The sequence below is a fragment of the Vanessa cardui genome, chromosome 6, assembly GCF_905220365.1.
Source record: "Vanessa cardui chromosome 6, ilVanCard2.1, whole genome shotgun sequence".
NCBI classification, from domain to species: Eukaryota; Metazoa; Arthropoda; class Insecta; order Lepidoptera; family Nymphalidae; genus Vanessa; species Vanessa cardui.
The window spans coordinates 7262047-7283290 of record NC_061128.1 but is presented as its reverse complement, the minus strand read 5'-3'; the positions used below and the strand labels follow the sequence as shown (position 1 = coordinate 7283290).

The window sequence follows — 21244 nt, the reverse complement described above, 5'->3', positions numbered from 1 at the left end:
TTTCTCAGAGTTTATGAAAACTTTAACTCTAGATTATCGAGGTGGCGTGCCGCTTAATATCTAAGGAACTTGTAATATACACCGTCACGAAAAGCGACGATTACTTAGTTACTCGCAGCCGCCGACTGCCTGTCATTAGACATTTCGCCCTTGTTACTAGAACAAATTACGAGCACGGCTCTATTAAGGAAAGCGGTAAATTGCCCTCGAGCAAACACAGTAGCTTTACTACCCAAATTAAGTTTTACTGTGACGGTTTTTCTACACAAAACTATGAACAGTAGCACATGTATTCATAAGACCGTTTATTAAGGTTATTCGGTAACGAGGTTTAAGCCACGTCATTACAACATCCATGCATTTTGAAACAATCCCTATACGAAGAATATAACTAACCATTATATTTCAGGAACGTTATATATTCCCGTTGGAAGACCCTTTTGTCTATTACACCAAGGTTTTTGTTTCCTTTCTTCGCTTTTTAAAAATATGGACTGAGACTTTTATGTGGGCGTTCTTTTGTGATATTCCCATTGTAAAACAGATGTCGCGTGAAGAAGGCGAAGCCGCCGTAAGGGTTTCATTACCCGAAGGTACCACTGCAACTGTGGGCGTGCGTGAAGGGATGTCGGTCGAGGAGTTCCTCGCGGCCGCCTGCGCCCGCCGCTCGCTCAACCCGCTCGAGCACTTCGTCAGGGTCAAGAAACGACGTGACATGGAAGACCACAACTACTTCGTGCCGCACAGAAGTGATCTCATTGAGACTTATGTAAGTTCATCTGTGATTCTCAATCGTCAACGTCGAAATAAATTGAAATTACTATTATAAAGACTAATTATGATAATTCATGTAGCTCCACACTCATGAAGTGGTTGAAGTATGCGCCAAAATCCTGTATCAAGTGGAGTTGCAACGCACGACGCTCGAGCAGATGTGGGGCTTCAGCGTGGAGGCGGAGCTCATCGAGAACGCAGAGCGCCAGGACGAGCTATGCTGCTACGTCAGCCGCGTCGAGGACAAGAGCGTCGCCATGCAGAATGGTAACATAACCTTCACAAAGTCATTGCCTTTATTAATTACAGGTACAAGAAATTTATAGAACTAGCGAAGAAGCTCCGGTCAATAACGATGTTCTGTTCGGTAAGATTACGAAAGGGCGCACACTTGTAAGTACTAGAGTTCTTGTTAGTCTTTGAAAAATCAAGACAAACTCTTAACTTCTGACTTTCATGTTTTAGTAACTTATTTATGTATCTACAGTCTGTAAGTGAAGCTATACTTAAGATAATGTAAATACTATTTCATTTCGTATTTCGATTCGTCACTCAGGAATCCCTGATTTAAAATAGTAAATGCATTGATAATAAAAATCAGCTTGCGAATTGTTAATAAAGATATACATAAACAGGTGTTTCGTTTTCAAAACTCGATAGAACATTCTTTGATGAATCAACAATGATTTGAAACAAATACTGAAAATTGTTTTTAAATTAAGTTACTATAAACGTTGTAACTCTTAGATCGTTCTATACGGCACTGGAATCCAAACACCCTGTTTAAAAAATGTTATGCAATCAATTTGTTGTCAGGTATAATCAAAGGCGACGAAATAATGGTAATTAATGGAGCGATCGTATCTGACCTAGATATGATGTATTTGGAGAGCGTGCTACAAGAGGAACTCTCACTGGTTATGATGATGAGGTAAGGTTTAAACTCGTCTATTAATTATCACTTTCATGCAATTTCGCCGATCAGTAGGTGAGTAAGCCGCTGTTCATTAATCAACGGTCTTCGCGTGCATTCGTTAGCATCGATTCGCATAATTCGATGCAGCGAGGTCGAGTTCGTTATGAATAAAAGGCTTCTCGTGGCTTTGTGAGAGTAGCCCGGAGCGAAACTGGAAAGCGGGTCGTGGGACCTAATAAAACGGAAGTCAAAGCGTGGCGAAGCGCTCCTTGTGTGGAAGTCTCGCAGGGTGGAAGGCTCGCGTCGGCATTTCCCGCCCTCATACACCTGACCTTTCGACCGCGACAAGTTTACTGAAGCGCTCGCAACGACCTACATGCTCCCTCGCTAGGTTAACCAAGAGCCCGATAAATTAAATACTGAATAAGAGTTAGAAATTTTAACGTCCTCTAAAAAATTCTATCGGCCATTTTTTTTTAAATTATTCTAAATCCAAAATCTTTGAAATAAATTTGTGAAATCTGAAAATCATATATTTACTTAGGAAAGCCGTATTTAATGTTGTGGAAATCCATGAAAAAAATAAGTATATCAGTAAGATCACATTCAATTCAAACAATACGTAGTAAAATTATATGGTTACTAACTCACAAGATGAATAATATCTTAAATCTTAAGATGATTTTTTTAAGAAAGGAATCAATCTTAAAAAAATACGGATTAAGTACCGACATATAATTGCGACATAGAACTGAACTTACTAGGTCTAGAAGGTCTGTTCCTGAAAAAATCTGGCAACCCTATCGCTCGCCCGCGGCCCTCGCCCGCGTCTCGCGCACGCCATTGTGCGCGCCGCAGCCGAGCCTCTTGACGTCGCGCGTGAATTATTATTATTACAGCCCCATATTGAATGAGCGTTGGCAACTTTTACACCAACGGAGCTTCTCTCGTCCGCGTATTAAACCTGACTAGAAATTAGTCTCGTTAATTGTGGTAAGTGTGACGAAAAACGTCTCCCCATCGCAGAATCATCATGATACCTTTTATCTCTGTACTCCTAAAAATAAAAAAAATCTTTCATGAAAGAAAAGCCATTGTACTTGTAACAATACTTTTTTTTAGCTTCAAACTTATTTTCGGTTCTTATTCCTCGAAAGCCGCCGATTCAATCAGGCCTCATAAATTAAATTAAAAAAAATCTATTAAAGAAATCATTTCTCTTTTACGATTTCATTCGAACCGATATTAATTTCAGATATAATTGTCCTCCCATTTTCATAATAAATGAGAATATGATTTAATTATTATTGAGATCACTTTTTAAATTGATATTTATTTCAAAATAAGTATTTCTAATACTATGCGTGCTATCAATATGCTATGAAGATACGAATTATTGTACACGTTTTATTATAATGTCATGTACTAATTATTCGACTAACACTTTTTTCTTCTTTTCATTTATAAGTTTGCAGTGCCGGCACTAAACTCACAATTTCATTATTTGTAGGTATAAATAATTTACTTACTACCTTTGTGTACATATATTTTAATCATAATAATTGAACGTGTGAATTCTTCATATGTGCTCCGCGAGCGAGTATTAAAAAGTATTCTAGTTTTAGGCTTCAATGAACGGATTAATTAAATTCATTCTACAGCATTAAAGTGCTGCATTTTCATTAAGTCGAACTTACATAAGAAACTGTTACGCTTATTTCAACCTACTTTCTCGCTGTTCTAATTCAAACACTAGAGCGTTCTAAACGCAGGGAGCAGATGTCTGTATAGTGGATGCAATTTACATACAACTCTGCGCTCACGGAACTGTCGGAAATGGATGACAGCCTGCATGCGATCAGCAATAGTGCAGTGAATTAGACATCAGTACCTAAATTTCAAGACAAATAGAACTTCGCTTTTATCAGATTATATTATTTTTGATTATAGACGATATTATAAAATGTGCATTAAATATTTTTTACAAAAATGTATTAATTCTGAAATTTGTATTCAGCTTTATAGCATTACATTCATTCTACATTTATTATAATTATTTACCTTGTTTTCTATCAACGATTACAATCGAAAAATCATGATTTTTACAAACAATAGATGTTTTTCACTAGAATTATATGCAGATTTTAATTAGAGAGATTTGATTTATAAAGGAATTAACATTATCTAGGACTCATACTTTTGCCCTGCATGTACATTTTTAAATAAAATATGTTTACAATCTAAATTTAATACGCCAAGATCGAACACAGGTCAGCCAATTATTGCAACCTCCATACAAACTAGCAAAATACAAAAAAAAATACAGTCAGCTGTGCGATTAGAATCGCAAGGTATTAATATATGCAGAGGGATCGTGAACACAGTGGTTTGGTCGCAGGTCGTCGCGGACGGAGCCGCCAGAACTGAGCGGCGTGATGCGCGCGGCCACGGACGATATAATCGATTCGTTGGTGTGCCCGCCACCGCCCAGCGAGCCGCCCGTCATCTCCGACGACATGATATCCGGCCTCATCGTGCCGGCGCCCGCTTGGAGTGAGTACATTGTTTATACACATTGTTTGACACCCGTATCGATCATCAGTTATTGATTACTAGCGCATTTATTTAGGCTATGATAATACATTTCAACGTGTGATGTGGTAGAGTATTTCTATGTTTACTTGCAAAATTAAATTAATCGCAGCCGACGACAGCGAGGTGATTGTGAGTTTAAATAATAATTATATTTCAGCGAGGTCTCCACCTGACCAAACAACGATGCCGGTACCGCGGCGACCTTTAAACCTTCCTTCGATTACTGTATGCTGTAGACATTATATGTTTACGATCGTATACTCTAAAATCCAGACGTGCATTCAATGTGCACGTTGTATAGAAATTGCTCTTATATTTTCAACCTGCAACTCTCAGCGACCATAGCAACACTTAATCCTTCGAACTAACGAAGCGTTATGTTGTTAGAATTCAATTAAAGCATAACGAACATGTCCGTGCCTACGCTGACGAGATATGATGCCCAAGCGTACACGCTATTATTTCGTTGATCTGAAACTTCATTTACATATATGTATAGTAATGAGAGTCACAATAATCACAAATAACATATTCAAATCGCAGGAAATAATCGTAAATATTTTATATTGGTGTGTTAAAGCAATTTATTTCGTTGTTAACAATATGAACCGAAAAGGCTTTTATTTTTATCTCACAATTAATGCTTAACAAGCAACTTCAGTTTTTTCGTCTACGTAATACTTGGCAACGATTCTGCTATACCAAAATTTCATTAGCTTCCAATATCGTGGCTGTCAGCCAGTATTGTTATTAGTACAACGAAGTATTACAATTAGCATCATTTCAATTTGCGGTTATCGATTCCCAATGCTGCTTTCTATACTATAAACTTCTGGTAATTATATGCTCTCGTTGATTGTTAGGTATACTTTATAAATAGGTCACATTTTAATAAGATATTTTTTCAAATTACAAATGCATGATCATTATGTTCTACTCTTACTAATTAGATATTCTATCAGTAAGGATACTTTTAACGTAATAAAAATAGCTTGTATGAATAAAATTAAAAAAATGATGTCTATTGATACTTCTAAATTGAAATAAAAGCATTTGAAATAGGTTTGAATAAAAAAATATATGGAACACATATCAATTCGTTTCAAAAGTTAATTACAAATGGAGCTCTTTGTCTCCCGAAACGGTATCGTTGTAGCGGTGTGGTCACTATTTAGAACAAGCCCGAAATTGCTACGCTCTTGATTCACTCGCTGTGATTTATTTCAGCACGAGGGTCTGCAACACAAGAGGCAATTATAATACCGTATTGGTTTGACATGCGAGGCGATACTCGATGCTACGATAGAGAATATGAACTCGGAACAATAAGCCTCATCGACCGCATAAATCCTTATTACGCGCTATGATTGTTGCCACATTCAAACAGAGAAGCCTTATTCAGTTTTATCTTTTATATAACTGTGATGGAGACACTTTTGTTTTAAATTGTCTCATTTTCAATCTTGTAAAATTAAAACCACTCAAATTTCCGAATTCTTTTCATCGAGCGTGACGTAAATTTTAAACGCAAATTTGCCTAAATTATTTTTTTTGACAGTTACCACTTTAGTATATAGTTATAGTATTTTTAAAGTACAAAGCATTACTGATAACATGTTCCTTAAACCTAGTGTTTTAGATTACGAAATAGGTTACAGCAAATTAAAAACTGAAAGCAAAAACCACTCATCGCGGCCTCCAAATAAAGGTCGCGACCCTTTCCCCTGGGCTATTTGCTCGCCCCTGATGTCGACTTACCTCGACCAAAAAACTCATTGTGTCAATTCTTATCACAATACAAGCTGGGTACGTAAGTTGTAATTTAGCCGTTAATGTTGAAATCTGCTGCCTTATCAAAGTCCCAAATAAATAATTACGTTTCGTATTTCATCTCGGTGATGCTGAGGCTTGTCATGACTCAGACGTGGTACATTATAGCAATTTAGGGCGGCTTTATTTCACTGTGTACTTCATGTTATATTCCAATATTAACTACATTTGAATATCATATAGTAATTATAATTGACATTCCGTTTTAATGGTTTTAATTTCCGTTGTACGTTTTAATACACTATTATCTAACGAGTTATTTATAATTAGATATTGGTTTAGATTTTTTTTTCTCGATATGGGTTCTTTTTAAGTCTTTCGTTCTTGTCTAAGTCTATTGTAATCAACTATAAAAAAACTTTATATTTCATTAAAATTGAACAACATTATGATGATTATTATTGAATATTTTTAAAGTACAAGATTTTTTTGTAAGGTACTTGGTGGTAGGGCTTTGTGCATCTTCGTCTGGGTATATACTGACCACTCATCAGATATTCTACCGCTAAACAGCAGTACTCAGTATTGTTGTATTCCGATTTGAAGAGTAAGTGAGCCAGTGTAACTAGCGTCAAGGCAGAACAGGCAGAACAAGCATCGTAACATCTTAATTCCCAAGGTTGTTAGCTCATTGGTGATGTAAGGAATGGTTAATATTTCTTACAAACCCTGTATCTATGGGTGGTGGGTGGTCTCAACAATCTACGTAACCTTACTATCGGGTGGCCCATTTACTCTTTTCCCACTTGTCCTTAATACAACAACAGACAATAACAATAGTAAATTTCACAGCTGGGCAAAAGCCTCCTCTTGGAGAAGGCAATCATATCCCCCCATACTGTTCCAATGCGGGTTGGTACTACTACTAATACATAAGTGGTAGAATTTCTATGAAATTAGAAGCATGCAGGATTCCTTACGATGTTTTCCTTCATCGCTGAGCACGGATTAATTATAAATACAAATTAAGCACAAGAACAATCAGTGGTGCTCACCTGGGTTTGAACCCGCAATCATCGGTTAAGATGCACGCGTTCTAACCACTGGACCATCTCGGCTCAATTTTGCCATCTTGTCCTTGATAGTAAAAAGAAAATACCTACTTTTTAAGAAATAACAATTTTAATTTGAACAGGTAAAGAACTGTATAGCCCAGAGGCGGAAACCCACGGCGACGCGACGACCACGGGCCCGCCGAAAGTTAGTTCTCGCACTAACTCCTTCGAGATCGAGAACCTCCTCAAGGTGCTTAATAAGGAAGACTTCACTTAAAAAGCTTCTTTGCTCACTCCTGCACCCTTCACCCGCTTGACTCGCCGTCTCAACGATCTACGTAACCTTTTCCGCCGACAACTCGAGGGCTCTCGCTTCGATACGAAATCCGTTTCTAAATGATTATTTAATCAAGCTTATATTGGTATCGATTTCTAAGATCGAACCGATGGTTTCAAGAACAAGAGAAATCTTACTCGGGAGAAACGAACTTTCGTACAGAAATACTCCAGCATGTTTCCTCCCCCGCAATCATTGTCTCGTAATCATCTGAACATTCGCTACGTAGCAATAATAGCTTTTAATCCGTGGGCATAAATAGAAGTGTGGGCGTGTGCGTGTGCGGCAGAGTGCGGAGCAGGTGACGGGCTGGTGCCGGTCGCCGGCCGACACGCGTCGCGGCAGCCCCACCGGCAGCCTGACCAGCGCGGCCGTCACGCCCTCGCGGCATCTCTCCGACGCGGACAAGCTGCGTAAAGTCCTCATGGAGCTCGTCGACACCGAGCGCGCTTACGTCAAGGTTTGTCAAGGTTCTATATGACAGAATACGCGTCTACGTTCAGAGACTCGAAGTCAAGGAAACATCAATCGACAGTGTAACGTATTATCTGTCATCGTCGATCTCGCATCTTCGTGCGAGCCGATGTTGCGGCTTATCGAAAGATCTGAGGTGGTAAAAACGTGTCGTAATACTCAGCCGACTGCGCTTTCACGGCCGATTACTCGATTGGATCTACGACGTGCAAAATATATCATTTTGACGGGCGATCGCTCGCATCCCGTTTTTATCCGATATATTAATAATTCGTGTATGGATTTTTCTCCATGTTGTGTAATAAATACAAATATATCCGCTATACAGTTATTCAATTTTGATTTGATTATTTAAACTGAGACGATGATAAATAGTGTAACATTATATTTAGTAAACACCAAACATTAATTTCTACGTAATTATTGACAAATCTTATTACGCCGTAAACTGAAATGGCTTTCGTAAAGTAGCTATTTATAAGTAGCAAGATTAATAGTAATTGCATTATCATTCTTAGTCGTCGCATACGGAGAGATTTAACGAAGTTGCGGACGGAGACTCGGAATTAAGTTTATAAGCAATTTCCGCGTAACTTGTAACGGTGTTTAGAGCGTCGCGTTAGTTATTGTAGCGCGATTATTTTATCGGAAAAAATATTTCACTTTCTCGTACCGATTTAGATAACTTTTTGAAATAAATAACTATGTCAAATAAATGGATAATTTCCTAAAGTCGAGGTGAATTTATAGCTTTATAAACCAACATCCGAAAAACTGTCTAACTGTCAGCTTACATAAAACATTTGTATCGCTCTGGTTGGAGCTATCGACCGTGTTTCTGACTTAACCAATAATTACAGCATCTGAATAACTTATTGGAGAATTACTTGGAACCGCTGAAGAAGGAAACTTTTTTATCGAACGCCGAAATCAACGCTTTGTTCGGAAATATTCAAGAGATAGTAACTTTCCAAAGACAATTCCTGCAAAACTTAGAAGAAGCGCTGGAGGCTGAACCTAATTTTAACCATTTCGAATTCTCTAACCAATTCAAGGTGTGTATACATATATTCAATTTATTACATATGAACCTTCAATATTTATAAATTATTATTTAACTTATATTAACTTGGTTAAATATAACACATACACTAACAAAATTTTACGAAAAAATCTTGCGGCTTTCAAATTACGTAATTAATATTAAAAGTTGGAATAAAACGTTATATTACAATTTTATTAAAAGTAACATTAGAAGGACGCATAACTTTATAATTTCGGTAAAATTTATGCATTTTTATATAACTTTTCAGAACGTTCTCTTCGCAGTTGGAAATGCTTTTCTATATTACGTCAACCATTTCAAATTATACAGTTCTTTCTGCGCCAGTCACAGTAAGGCACAGAAAGTTTTACATCCGAGTAAGTTTTTATCTACGAGATAGTATTTCTTTAATGTATATTTTTTACCTTCACATTAAATATTTTTGATTGCTAACAGACGAAGGTAATCAAGCGTTACAAGAATTCTTGGCAGCCCGCAATCCAAAACAACAACATTCTTCAACTTTAGAATCGTACTTAATTAAACCAATTCAAAGAATCCTCAAATATCCATTACTTCTGCAACAGTTGCGAAATTTGACTGATGTGAATTCGGAGGAACATCTTCATTTAGTGGGTAAGGGCTTGAAATATTACAATAGACATTATAATTTCCGATATAAAAAGTTGAACGTATAAATTATAAATACTGTCAATAGCTTTAATGAATGAGTTATTTATTATTTACTTTACAGAAGCCTTAAAGGGAATGGAGAAAGTTGCAGAGCATATAAATGAAATGCAACGTATACACGAAGAATACGGTGCTATATTCGATCATTTGTTTAGACAACACCAAAAGTCTTGCAAGCAACCAATTGACCTGAGCCCTGGCGATCTGTTGTACTATGGAGGCGTCGAATGGTTGAATATATCAGACTTTTTAGGTAAAATAAAGAAGGGACTGGAATTGCACGCTATGTGTTTTGTTTTTAAATCAGCCGTTGTCTTCCTTTGCAAAGAAAGACTGAGACAGAAGAAAAAGTTAATGGTGAGCTCCTTGTCTTTGAATAATTATATTATTTTCGTACAAAAGTTTCACACAAATTTCGCGTCTTATTTTTCGCATTTTACAGTTTCTAATGTATGTAAAAACTTCAATTTTCACTGAAAATAATTGAGATTAGTTCCTAGCGAAAAGTAAATGCGTTTATGAAACTCTTGTTTTATTGTAAAAAAAACATAGCACTCTTAATTTGTGAGTTAACCAAAGGCTCATAATGAACTTCCAGCGCCTCTCTAGTTAGCTTACTCTGTTGATCTTTACATTTATTTTTGATTTAATATAAAATATGAACTGAAAACATTGCTGGTTTTGCTGTCGTCTGAAATAACTCGTATTTTTGTGATATTTTGTTATCTAAAAGAAATTCGATTTTACTTTTTCACCAATGTATTCTTAATTTAATGTAAGCTGAACTTCGTATGTGATTTTTACATATCATTTTTAAATTATAGGGAGTTTCTTCCAAAAATAATTCTAACGAAGTAGAAATAATTCGTTACCAAGTTTTGATACCGGTAACGGAAGTACAAGTACGAGCCTCTTCAGCCAAGGATATGGACAGCCACTTCCTGTGGGAACTTATCCACTTACGCAGTCAGCTCCAGCGACGATCCGAAAAAGTTTACGTCTTATCGAACAGGTAAGATACTTTGTCGTATGTAAATTGATTTTAATTATTCTTGAATATGACAACTATGACAAGACATCTTCGTTATTAATTCGTTAAGTTTATTAAGGACCTATTAAGGAGTGTTTAGTCATAAATAGATAATTTTTGACTAATCGTATAATTTATTAAACCAAGAAGAAATAAATCAGGGAATGAACGATAAAAGGAATATAAAATGGACCATCAAACATGTATTAAGTATACTTGTAGATTCATTTAGCGTCTCATAATAATAAGTATTCAAATATGTAAAAAAACTCCGCTAGCCAAATTGTAACCCTATTTTCCCCTCGAATAACTAATTGATATGCGAATCCGACGTCAGCGTGATTTCGTTAAATACGAGACCTGCCCACAGCACCGCGGACTTCCGCAACGCGTTCCTCAAGACCATCCGGCAGATCATCCGCGAGTCGGTGCGCAATATGTCGCTGCCGAGCGCGCGGCCCGCGCCCGCACCACCGCGCGCGCCGCACGCGCACCACGCGCACCACACGCTCGACCGCCCCAAGCACCAGGTGACCACCGCATTGTTCTACTACCACACGCCGAATACACAAATATTGAGCTAATTGTAAAACCTGCAAAGCCATACTTACAATGAGAAACTATTGCTATTACTGAAGTTCTTATGTTATACTAGTACCCGCGGCTTCGTTTGCGTTTTAGGAATTTAGGGTATTGATTGTCATGTCACAGGTAATAAGTAGCCCATGTTCACCGCCTTGATCTACTACTACATGCCGAATACACATATAGATAGAGCTAATTGTAAAACCTACAAAGCCATACTTACAAAGACTTAAACTATTGCTATTATTATAGTTTTTTTTGTTATACTAGTACTCGCCCGCGGCTTCGTTCGCGTTTTAGGGTATTGATTGTCATTTGTCAGGTAATAAGTAGCCCATGTTCACCGCCTTGATCTACTACCACACGCCGAATACACATATAGATAGAGCTAATTGTAAAACCTACAAAGCCATACTTACAATGACTTAAACTATTGCTATTATTAAAGTTTTTTTTGTTATACTAGTACTCGCCCGCGGCTTCGTTCGCGTTTTAGGGTATTGATTGTCATTTGTCAGGTAATAAGTAGCCTATGAAGTTCAAGTTTGCTTCTTACTAAAATACATCAAATTTCAGTTCAGCGGTTTGGTCGTGAAAGGGCGACAGACAGACCGACAAACAAAGTTACTTTCACATTTATAATATTATTATAGATTATAGTATAATAACGTATCGCACATTTTTTCGCAAAGATTTAAATACATTACAAAATTAGCAAATTATTATAATGAATCATTAATTGGATTAATGATTCATTATAATAATTATATGGATTTATAGGTCGCATTTGTACAACAGCAATCACAGGCGGTTTTAGACATTTGACAGATGAGTAAGCTCTGTAATACCTTAAATACTCAGAGGCAACTAAAATTCACTTATAGAGTGGAAAGTGGTCTAAAAAATTTTAACTATGAAACATTGAGTTTTAAAAAAACTAGCATACTGAAAGATATTATAGTTTCACTAAGAAGGGACTACAAAATATCAAAGTTCCTATTCTATTTTGATAGTAAATTGTATCGGCAGTCATCTGACTATACGTATATATGACTTACATTTCATTCTATTGGACTCTTGGCCAAGACTTGAATAATAGGCGAAACCATGGGTAGCCACAGATTTTGAAATGTGTAGTACTGAAAAAGTTTTTCTCATTAGCCAGTCTGAAACTTTGAAGAGAAACTTTTTCTAGATTCAGGTAACTTTTCAAACTTGGACTGCAATATAAAATCGAATAATATGACCGAAAGTGTTTTAAATGTTACTTTCAAAATTAAAATGATATATAACTTTCTATTCAATAGCTGCAGCCGAATAAAATCATACTAATTTTGGAATAATAATATGGATAGCGTAAATTTTCTATTATATTCATTGCAATACTTCAGTCTTGGCTAGTAGAATTATTCGTATATTATTAAACGTTTGAGTAAGGTTTTCTCGATTTCACAGCGAGACATCTACAGTAATCATTTCTTAAACTAAAATATTATTAAAACTGAAAAATAATTAACGAGATAATCATTAAAAAATAATTATTAATATGAAATAAATAAAATTAGATTAATGTTTTCTAAGTACTAAAGCAAAAGCTTTAAATGAAGTAATATATGAATTGAAGTTCAACTGACCTCAAAATCAAAATCATTGAATATATAGTCCAAGTATTTATAGGATAGTTACCTCGTGTAATTATTATTTTTTATTTAAAGGATTTCGTGACTCCCAAAACAATATGTTATCATTGACTCACTGAAAGGCTTGAGTTTAAATTTGTTTCATATTTTATTGCAAGAGGAGAAAGTTTGATTGTATATATTTTTTATTTTTTACAGGTGCAGGTCATGCAAGGCTCTCAAACACTTGGGAAGACGAAGAAACCTAAAACTACTGGACAACGCCTCTCCGCTGGCAATATCGAGGTATACATTTTGAAAAACTTATTATACAATTTATGAACATATTATAGTGTGTAGATATAATAATCAGATGTATTTAATGTTATAAATTAATTACAATATCTTAATATTCGCTAGGTCGGTGATTTGTCTAGGGAGAACTCACAGGAAGCTGAAGAACCACCGCAAATGTCTGAAGTATCATCAGATGAAACTACATTTAGACAGAGAAGCAAGACGCTTGGCGATACAGCAGGTTAGAAAAAAGTTCAAATATTATCAAAGCAGCATTTAACCACTTTTTTTCTATAATTTACCTACTTTTTTTTATAACAACATAAATAATTTATAAATTGTACACTATATTATAGTAATTAACACAGGAGATAATGATTTATAAACAAAAAAAATTGTATTGTTTTATAGATTTATTTAAAACAAGCAATCGATGCGTATACTACCTATTTGAGCAATCTTTCATACAAACAGACTGTGACTTGGTCATGATATAGCTGATGTAATGATGTAACTTACCCTGGCTTTCGCCTTAAATTTGTGACTATTTATTTTTATAACTGTATTTCTTTTTATCTTCTACCAATTATGGTTTTATCTGGAAAGAAGTGACATGTGTGGCTTACGCAAACCAGCAGATATGAGCAAGCGGTCGGCGCCGAGTGCGTCGAGCTCGAGCGGAGCGGGCGCGGGCGCCGAGGGCTCCAAGTCCGAGGGCGAGGACGAGCCGCCGCCGCCGCCCGCCAAGCGAGGGTTAGGCCGCACTCCCAACCACCTCACCCTCAGGTACCAACATATGTATGGGCTAACCACACCGACACCGCCTGCGCGATTGGGACCCACTCGCTGACTATACACGTACCGACTCTAAATTAATCTGTAATGTGACGTAGGTTCGCTAGTTTCTCATACATATGTCACCCCTTTTAGATATAGCTGAAATCTAAGAATGACTAACCTTTACATTGACACTATAGTTTAGCTGTATTTTACATGATAAAGTAGTCAATATTGTTTCCAAGGTTTTTTTAATAATCGTTCTTAAATATTTTGCAGCACCACATCGACGTTGAGCGCTGGAAGTACGGGGAGCCAAGCCAGACTTATCCAATCTTCGCATCAACCTACCCAGTACCAGCCTACTATGGTCAGAGAGCTAGGTAAGCATGGGTCTCAATCGCTTAAATCTTCACCAGAGAGGAGGGGCTCGTCTGCATCGGAGAAAAAGATCAAAGTGATCCGCTCAGGGAGTGGCAGCAGCATTAATAGAGATAGATCTCCTATGCGTTCCACCGAGCACATTTCACCCGACAGAGACCGTGTGACGAAAGTTATTATTTGCAAATCCCCGAACAAATCGAGCTTAAAACAAAGTAGTAAGACGCTCCATCGATCACCGAGAGGTAGTTTTGATCAATCTAAATCCCCACGAGAATCAATTGACAAATCTCGGTCACCTCAACAGAGCTTCGATGGCTCTAGATCTCCCCGCGGTAGTATAATGAAATCGAGAGAGAGTAGTCTTGACCGAGCAAAGTCGCCCAAACCGGCCCCCAAGAAGGGCATAATGCGCACTCCACAAGCTAGTTTTGACAGATCTCCATGCAAATCACCGAACACGAGTCGTCGATCTTCTAAATCCAGCGGGGAAAAGTTAGCAAAACTAGGAACCAATTCCCTCGACAGAATGACGCACTACTCACAACTGGCGAAAGCCGAAGATAAAGCAATAAAAATGGGTATCGTCGTTTCCAAATCGACCGAATCCATCGCTAAAGCTATCGAACATCCGACCTGCGTTGAATGCTATCTGTCGGGGAAGAAACAAAGTAAAACCTCCTAGCATAAGGGGAAGGGCAAGCAGCCCAAACCTCGCCGGAAGTCTTTAGCGTCTCAATCGATTTTGGTAACATCAGATCGCAGCAGCGTTGAGACGCTCGATGGCTCCGGGCACGAGCGCGGCCGTTGCCCTTCCTCCCGACATTGCCTAAAGAATGATTTCGATCAAATACATGTTTAATTTCCTTGACAACCGTTGCACACCGTTGACTAAGCGGCTTCTAATTTTCGAATGAAAGTATGCTCTAATATATGTCACCTTAAATAATCGAGGGAACTTGTGGTCACTTGTAACCTGCCCTTTGTCGATTAATCCACAGTGTGCACCCGCTGTTAATTTCGGTTTTATAACTACTACGTACCTTATTTGGGCGTTAATTTATCAGAAATGTCTCTAAACCGAATGCGAGATTCAAGAATTTGGTCGATATGAAATGATGTCAATACTACTCGTATTTACGACCAATGGCTAATATAAGATTTGGAAATACTAAAGAATGGAATTGATTAGAGAAAGATAAAAGAAAGTTATTTTAAGTGATTAGATAGTAACTTAAAAATTCCTAGATTCGTTTTAAACCGTAGACATAATCTCACTACGTATTAAGTAGATGACACCAACTAATTTAATCTAATCGTAGAAAATACTCGACTGCAAGATGAAGCTTGAGACAACTGGCAAGGTTCAAATTACGTATACGTAATCATTACTATTTACAATTACATTACTCGATTCAACCCCTTCTAGGGTATAATATGTTGGATTACATAAATTAAAAATATAGGTAGACATATAATGGATCCATAATAAAACTAAATTTAAAAAAAAAACCTTTACTCTAGTCCTCAAGAGCTAAGTGTTACATTTAATGGCTGTGGAATCGTACTGATGATAATCCTTAATCAACTTGACCTAGTGTTTATCTTATTAAATCATTTCACTTCTAATATTCTTATTACAAATTTCATTATATAAGTAGCATATTGTTATTATTACGTACATACATTGCTATGGATTTGTACTATTAAGTCTTCCATTTCGAAATACCTATATAATTAATAATATTAATTTATTTTTTTATTATTTATTCTGTGCCTGCTCAAGTTAGATTTAAGTTTACTGTTTACTATGCTAAATATTATTATTATCACTATCATGAAATTAAAATAATCCTTCCTTCTAATTTAAACTACTATCGCAAACTACAATATCAACTAGAATATGAAGCAACGCTGTTAATGTGTTTTCTGCAATTAAATAACTACTTATACTATTATAGTTAATCGATAATTATATGATCTATGTGCATGCTAACAAATATAATACTCAATTATCATACTAAATATCGTATAATAGGCTAGCCATAAAGCATTTAACGTGCATCATAATAATACACTAACGACATAATAACCTATTAATAAAAGTAGAGAAAATATTCGTTAAAATAACTTATTACTTAGCAACTAGACATGCACTCTATCCGTGGGATGACCTCTAGATATCGCACGTATTAAACTCCCAAAAACTTAGTGTCGTGAAGGAGTAAGGTTAATCAAACATCTATGTACTGGTGCACTCTAGATTTATAATTACTATGGAAATATATAATCGTGACATAGCTATAAATTATATTAATATACCTATAGTATCGATCACAATAGTTACGACACCGCCGAAGCTTTTTGAATGTTCGATGACAATGTTGACCTCCGAATCATGACTAGCTGCTTTAAGGGCACAGCTTCAAAGCTTTTTAGCTTTTTCTACTACGTTCACTCGCATATTTACGGGCCCGATTCACGATGTGTCAACGCAGCCGAAACGAAATCGCTACCGAACGGTCCTCACCCGGCCGAGAGCACACGAGCGCGCCAAGCGCACGACGACACGTGCTCCATGCGTCTCGAGGCGCGATTTCGTTTCACATATTGCGATGCGCAAGCGGACGAGGCGACGACGACAACATTCATCAAACATTCAACTCTTTTCGCGGAGCCGCAGCAACCCGGCGATCGGTGCGATTTCAAAAAAACTGACGGGACGTCCAGGACGCGTCACGGACGAGAGCGACGTGTAAAAGAGTTCGGTGTTTGGTGTGTTGTAGGGTCGCCCGTGTGGAAACCGCGCGACGTGGCGAGCGAGGCGGCCGCGGCCCCCGCGCCCGCGCCGCTCCCCGCGCCCGCGCCCACCACGCTGCCGCGCTCGCAGCGCCCCGCGCCCCGCGCGCCGCACCTCTCCGCCAGCCGCAAGTCGCTCGCGCCGGACCACCGCCACTAGACCACCACTCGAAACGAACCCTACCCTCTGCTTCCGATTCGGCTCGACCACTGCGTCGAGCAACCTACCTATGTCACGCATGATACCTTCGGCCACTAAGTATCCTCTTCACACATCGGATCGGAACGGACTAAATATTTTAGTACCTACTTCACATCTCAATATTTGGATGGGCGTATATGTTTAGTACCTTTGAAAATGTCCTATCAATTCCGACTGTGAGAGTGAAGATAAATCGAACTGATCCTTTCCTTTCCCTTTAATTTATGGTATTTCATAAAAAATGATTTATCAACAACGAATGAAAATATATTAAAAATGAATCGGCAAATTATATGATATTCATTAATATACACAAATACTTTCTATAATTTTCAAGAAAATTAAATAAAATGGATCTGAAAAATTATGAAGTCTATAGAGTGTATTTAAATGTTTCAAAGGTACTTGACGCTCAAACCCTACCGAGTCTACGCCGCCAATATAATACTCCCCAGACCTGGGTCGCCTCCTCGTTCTATAACTTCCACCTTATGCTTCCAATTATGAAATTAAATTATCTCATATTTAATTGCTTGAAATTGCTATTTATGATTTATTATCAATTTGCAGATATGTATTAACTATCATTGCGTTTCTTTGTAAACTTAGAAATTTGTCGTAACTTCTAAAAATACCTTGATAACTGTAAAGATTATAAAAGGTGTATTTAAAATTAACATCTAAATATTATAAACAATGAAATAAGGCTCATAAGCCAGATTTTGCAAAGCGTTTTTAAACATTACTGACCTTTTATTTCTGATAATCGATTTGTCGATTACAAATCGATGTTTCCATGGATTTGAAATATGACAGCTATATATTGCACAATTTATATTTTAAGCAATGACTTATAAGATTATTTCATTTTACATTATCTAAATAAAAGACTACGAAACTAAAGTAACTATACTAATGAAAAGTGTAATAATTTAGAAACGAATGAAAATATTATAGTATGGGAGGAATTAAATATGAAATACATATATACAGCTAATCGATAAGAAGAATAATCATTAAAGTTGAGCTACATGTAAACTATTCAATTTTAATCGGATATTTTCAAATATAACCACGGGAATATAGTAATTGAATGCACATAATGTAGAAAAAAAACATGACTATTTGAAAAAAGTATTTATTAAAAGTGTTTATTTACAAACGTTTATTGTCTTATTTACAATAATAAAGACTTGATTATATTTATATTGGATACGTGCACCTCCGTTACTATATCTCTGGTCACGGCAATGACGAGCGGTCGGTAGAGACAGACGGTAGAGTCATGATCGTAGAAATTTTGTAAAAAGTAACACTCAGTTTGTTTATTATACTTGCAAACTAATATTTTAGATATAATACGTATATTCAAGAGAATAATGTTTTAGTATCAGTAGAAAATTTTCAACAGCAATTGCTTAAAGCTCAAAGATTTTATTTATTTATATGTTCTCCGTGAAATATAATTTGTTTTATGCTCAAATACTTTATATTTTTTCCGACATAAGACTGTGTGCGTCTCGTCTGTGGTATGAAGACATTGAATAACTATAGAAACCTTCGATTAAATGAAATCAGTTTGAGAAGTATCCACATAGATATGTATATACCGTTACCTATATAAGGTTACTTACCCCGATTAATATCCCTCATTGATATTGTGAATGTGCTACGTCGCACACCTGCCTAGAAAGTACCGTTTATTCCAATATAACGAAAATAGGCTCAGGTAGTCGTTAAGTTTTATTTATTCATGTTAGATCTAACGAGAATCTCTTTAAGTCAGTAAGTCAAGCCCGTAAATATAAAATGACAATATCAACAGATTTATTTACCTTCCATTACAATGTCGGTTTCATATTTTATAAAAAATAATATTAAATTTTATTTTGTTATTTAAAAGCGTAGGTCTCATTATATATTATCTACACGAAACCATTTCTACTAAACAACTTCATAACTAAATAAATGACAATTGTAAAAAATTAATTTGGTATATACCTATGTATATTCATTTCGGAAGGTATGTCCTTACATTTATTACTAATTATTTACTGTGATTTGTCTCCGTTATCGATACTACGCTTTTAAATATAGAAATAATATTTATTTATAAATAATGTCATACAATTAAATTAGTTTAATAAAAACGTATTTGCCAAAAAAATGAAATTTCTAATATGTATTCTGTGCCAAACTGGGTTATTCCACATACCCATATCCATGCTTTTTATACTCACTGTTAACATAGTACGGAGTAAATATATCGTGAAAGTAGTTAGCTGTAATCTATTTGCGTTTCATTTGCTCACATTGGCAACGCAATCACTTAACTACCCTATAGTTGAATATGCACATTACCTTATGGAAAAAGTACACTAGGTAGTTTTGATAATAATTTCTCTTCGTGATCAAATTCGAAATTTCTATCATAGGTTAGGCGAATTATATAACATATATCCATGTTTCGGTTTGTATTATTTACCCGATGAGAAATAATTAAATACACATTTCTTTAACGTACAGATATTGAATTATAGATATGTTATTCAAAACCACCATATAACTCGAAACTGAACTGCTTATAATATATGTACATATTATTTTATATTTTAGTATATTTTTATGAAAACAGATATATGATATGTAGCTCCTTGCCTTGTATATTATAAAGTTAATTTTGGGTACTTTCTTAAAGTTGAATATAAAAATGTATAAATATGTTTGAAGGTCGTTCTTATTCAAATATTAAATTGTTTTTGAAATTTAAGTACATTATTAATTATAAGTTGGGACATATCACCGACGCCGGCGAGTTCAGTTAATATGCTATATTGTGGTTTTAATAATATTATATTAAATGTTTTACAGTAATTTTTAAATTTATTGTATATTATGTATCAATACTGTGTAGATATTGTAATATTTATTATTATTATCACACAAACACATATTGCAATGATATTTCAAATTTTAAGTATCGGTTCGAAAATTGTTTTGTGATTTATTAAATAAAACCTGTTTATTAATATACATATGTTAAAATATTCGAATTTAATAATTACGAACTTATACAATCAATTTATAGATATTGTTATACTAAGAAAATATAATTAATAAAAAGAATAAACAAATATGAGTGAATAATGAAATGAAGATGTGCTCATTAATTGCGATTGTATTTCATACTTCAATGACATTTGGAAGTAACGTAGGAAAGTGAATGAATATTTAGAAAGACTTATTGAAGTAAAATACGAATGTAACTAATGTTATTATAAGTATTGTACTTTTATAATTTAACCTTATATAGTTTGTTAGTTCGGTTCCATCGCCTCCTCGTTCCTCTGAAATATTTTCAAACTACATCAAATTAGCGTGACGTATTTGAAATATTAGCAAACATTTTCTATCGCAACGTCCGCCTACGAAACCACAGGACGCTGGTAGACATTTTGATATTTTTATTATCGAATTCATTTTATTAATACGCCTAAATTAAAAAGTGCCTTTACGTATTTCGTGAACACTGAACGTAAGTGCACGCGCATCTGTCGGGCTACCGTCGTGCGGTTTGATAGTAGTTTGTCAAAATGTTTGTAACCCTCGAGTTTATTTCCTTGCTCTCGTAATTTTAGTGATTCCGTTGGTATTCATTGATTTGTAAATTATTGATGTATGCATTCCTATTCGTTTTGTAAGTATCGATAAGTTCAATTTTGTGACACATATTATGGAAATTACTTTTTATTGCTTATGAATAAATATAAAATATATATGTATTTTTTTTCCCATCCACCTTTATGACAAGTCATGTGAAATCATTTATGAGGCTTTAAAGTTAATTCGAATTTCCGATTACAATAATTTACAGTGTGAATTCGAAGTCACCGTA

General features: G+C 35.7%; 1 protein-coding gene across 16 annotated transcripts in view; it reads left to right on the top strand.

Annotated features, from left to right (window-relative positions):
- The window catches only part of LOC124530569, an 87708-nt gene extending 66599 nt beyond the window's left edge, over positions 1–21109 (top strand). For 5 of the 16 annotated variants that reach the window (XM_047104779.1, XM_047104781.1, XM_047104777.1 and 2 more), the window contains exons 25-40: positions 545–769; positions 855–1041; positions 1591–1705; positions 4089–4243; positions 7251–7360; positions 7710–7907; positions 8782–8976; positions 9235–9343; positions 9423–9602; positions 9721–10016; positions 10484–10671; positions 11060–11219; positions 13113–13199; positions 13314–13431; positions 13826–13976; positions 14247–16067. In XM_047104779.1, coding sequence (XP_046960735.1) covers positions 545–769; positions 855–1041; positions 1591–1705; positions 4089–4243; positions 7251–7360; positions 7710–7907; positions 8782–8976; positions 9235–9343; positions 9423–9602; positions 9721–10016; positions 10484–10671; positions 11060–11219; positions 13113–13199; positions 13314–13431; positions 13826–13976; positions 14247–15033 — 3261 coding nt within the window. In that variant the 3' untranslated portion in view covers positions 15034–16067. Of the gene's footprint in view, positions 1–544; positions 770–854; positions 1042–1590; positions 1706–4088; positions 4244–7250; positions 7361–7709; positions 7908–8781; positions 8977–9234; positions 9344–9422; positions 9603–9720; positions 10017–10483; positions 10672–11059; positions 11220–13112; positions 13200–13313; positions 13432–13825; positions 13977–14246; positions 16069–17134 lie in introns of those variants that run through there. The other 11 variants (XM_047104789.1, XM_047104788.1, XM_047104790.1 and 8 more) reach the window with 7 other exon arrangements.
- The last annotated feature ends 135 nt before the right edge of the window (positions 21110–21244 follow it).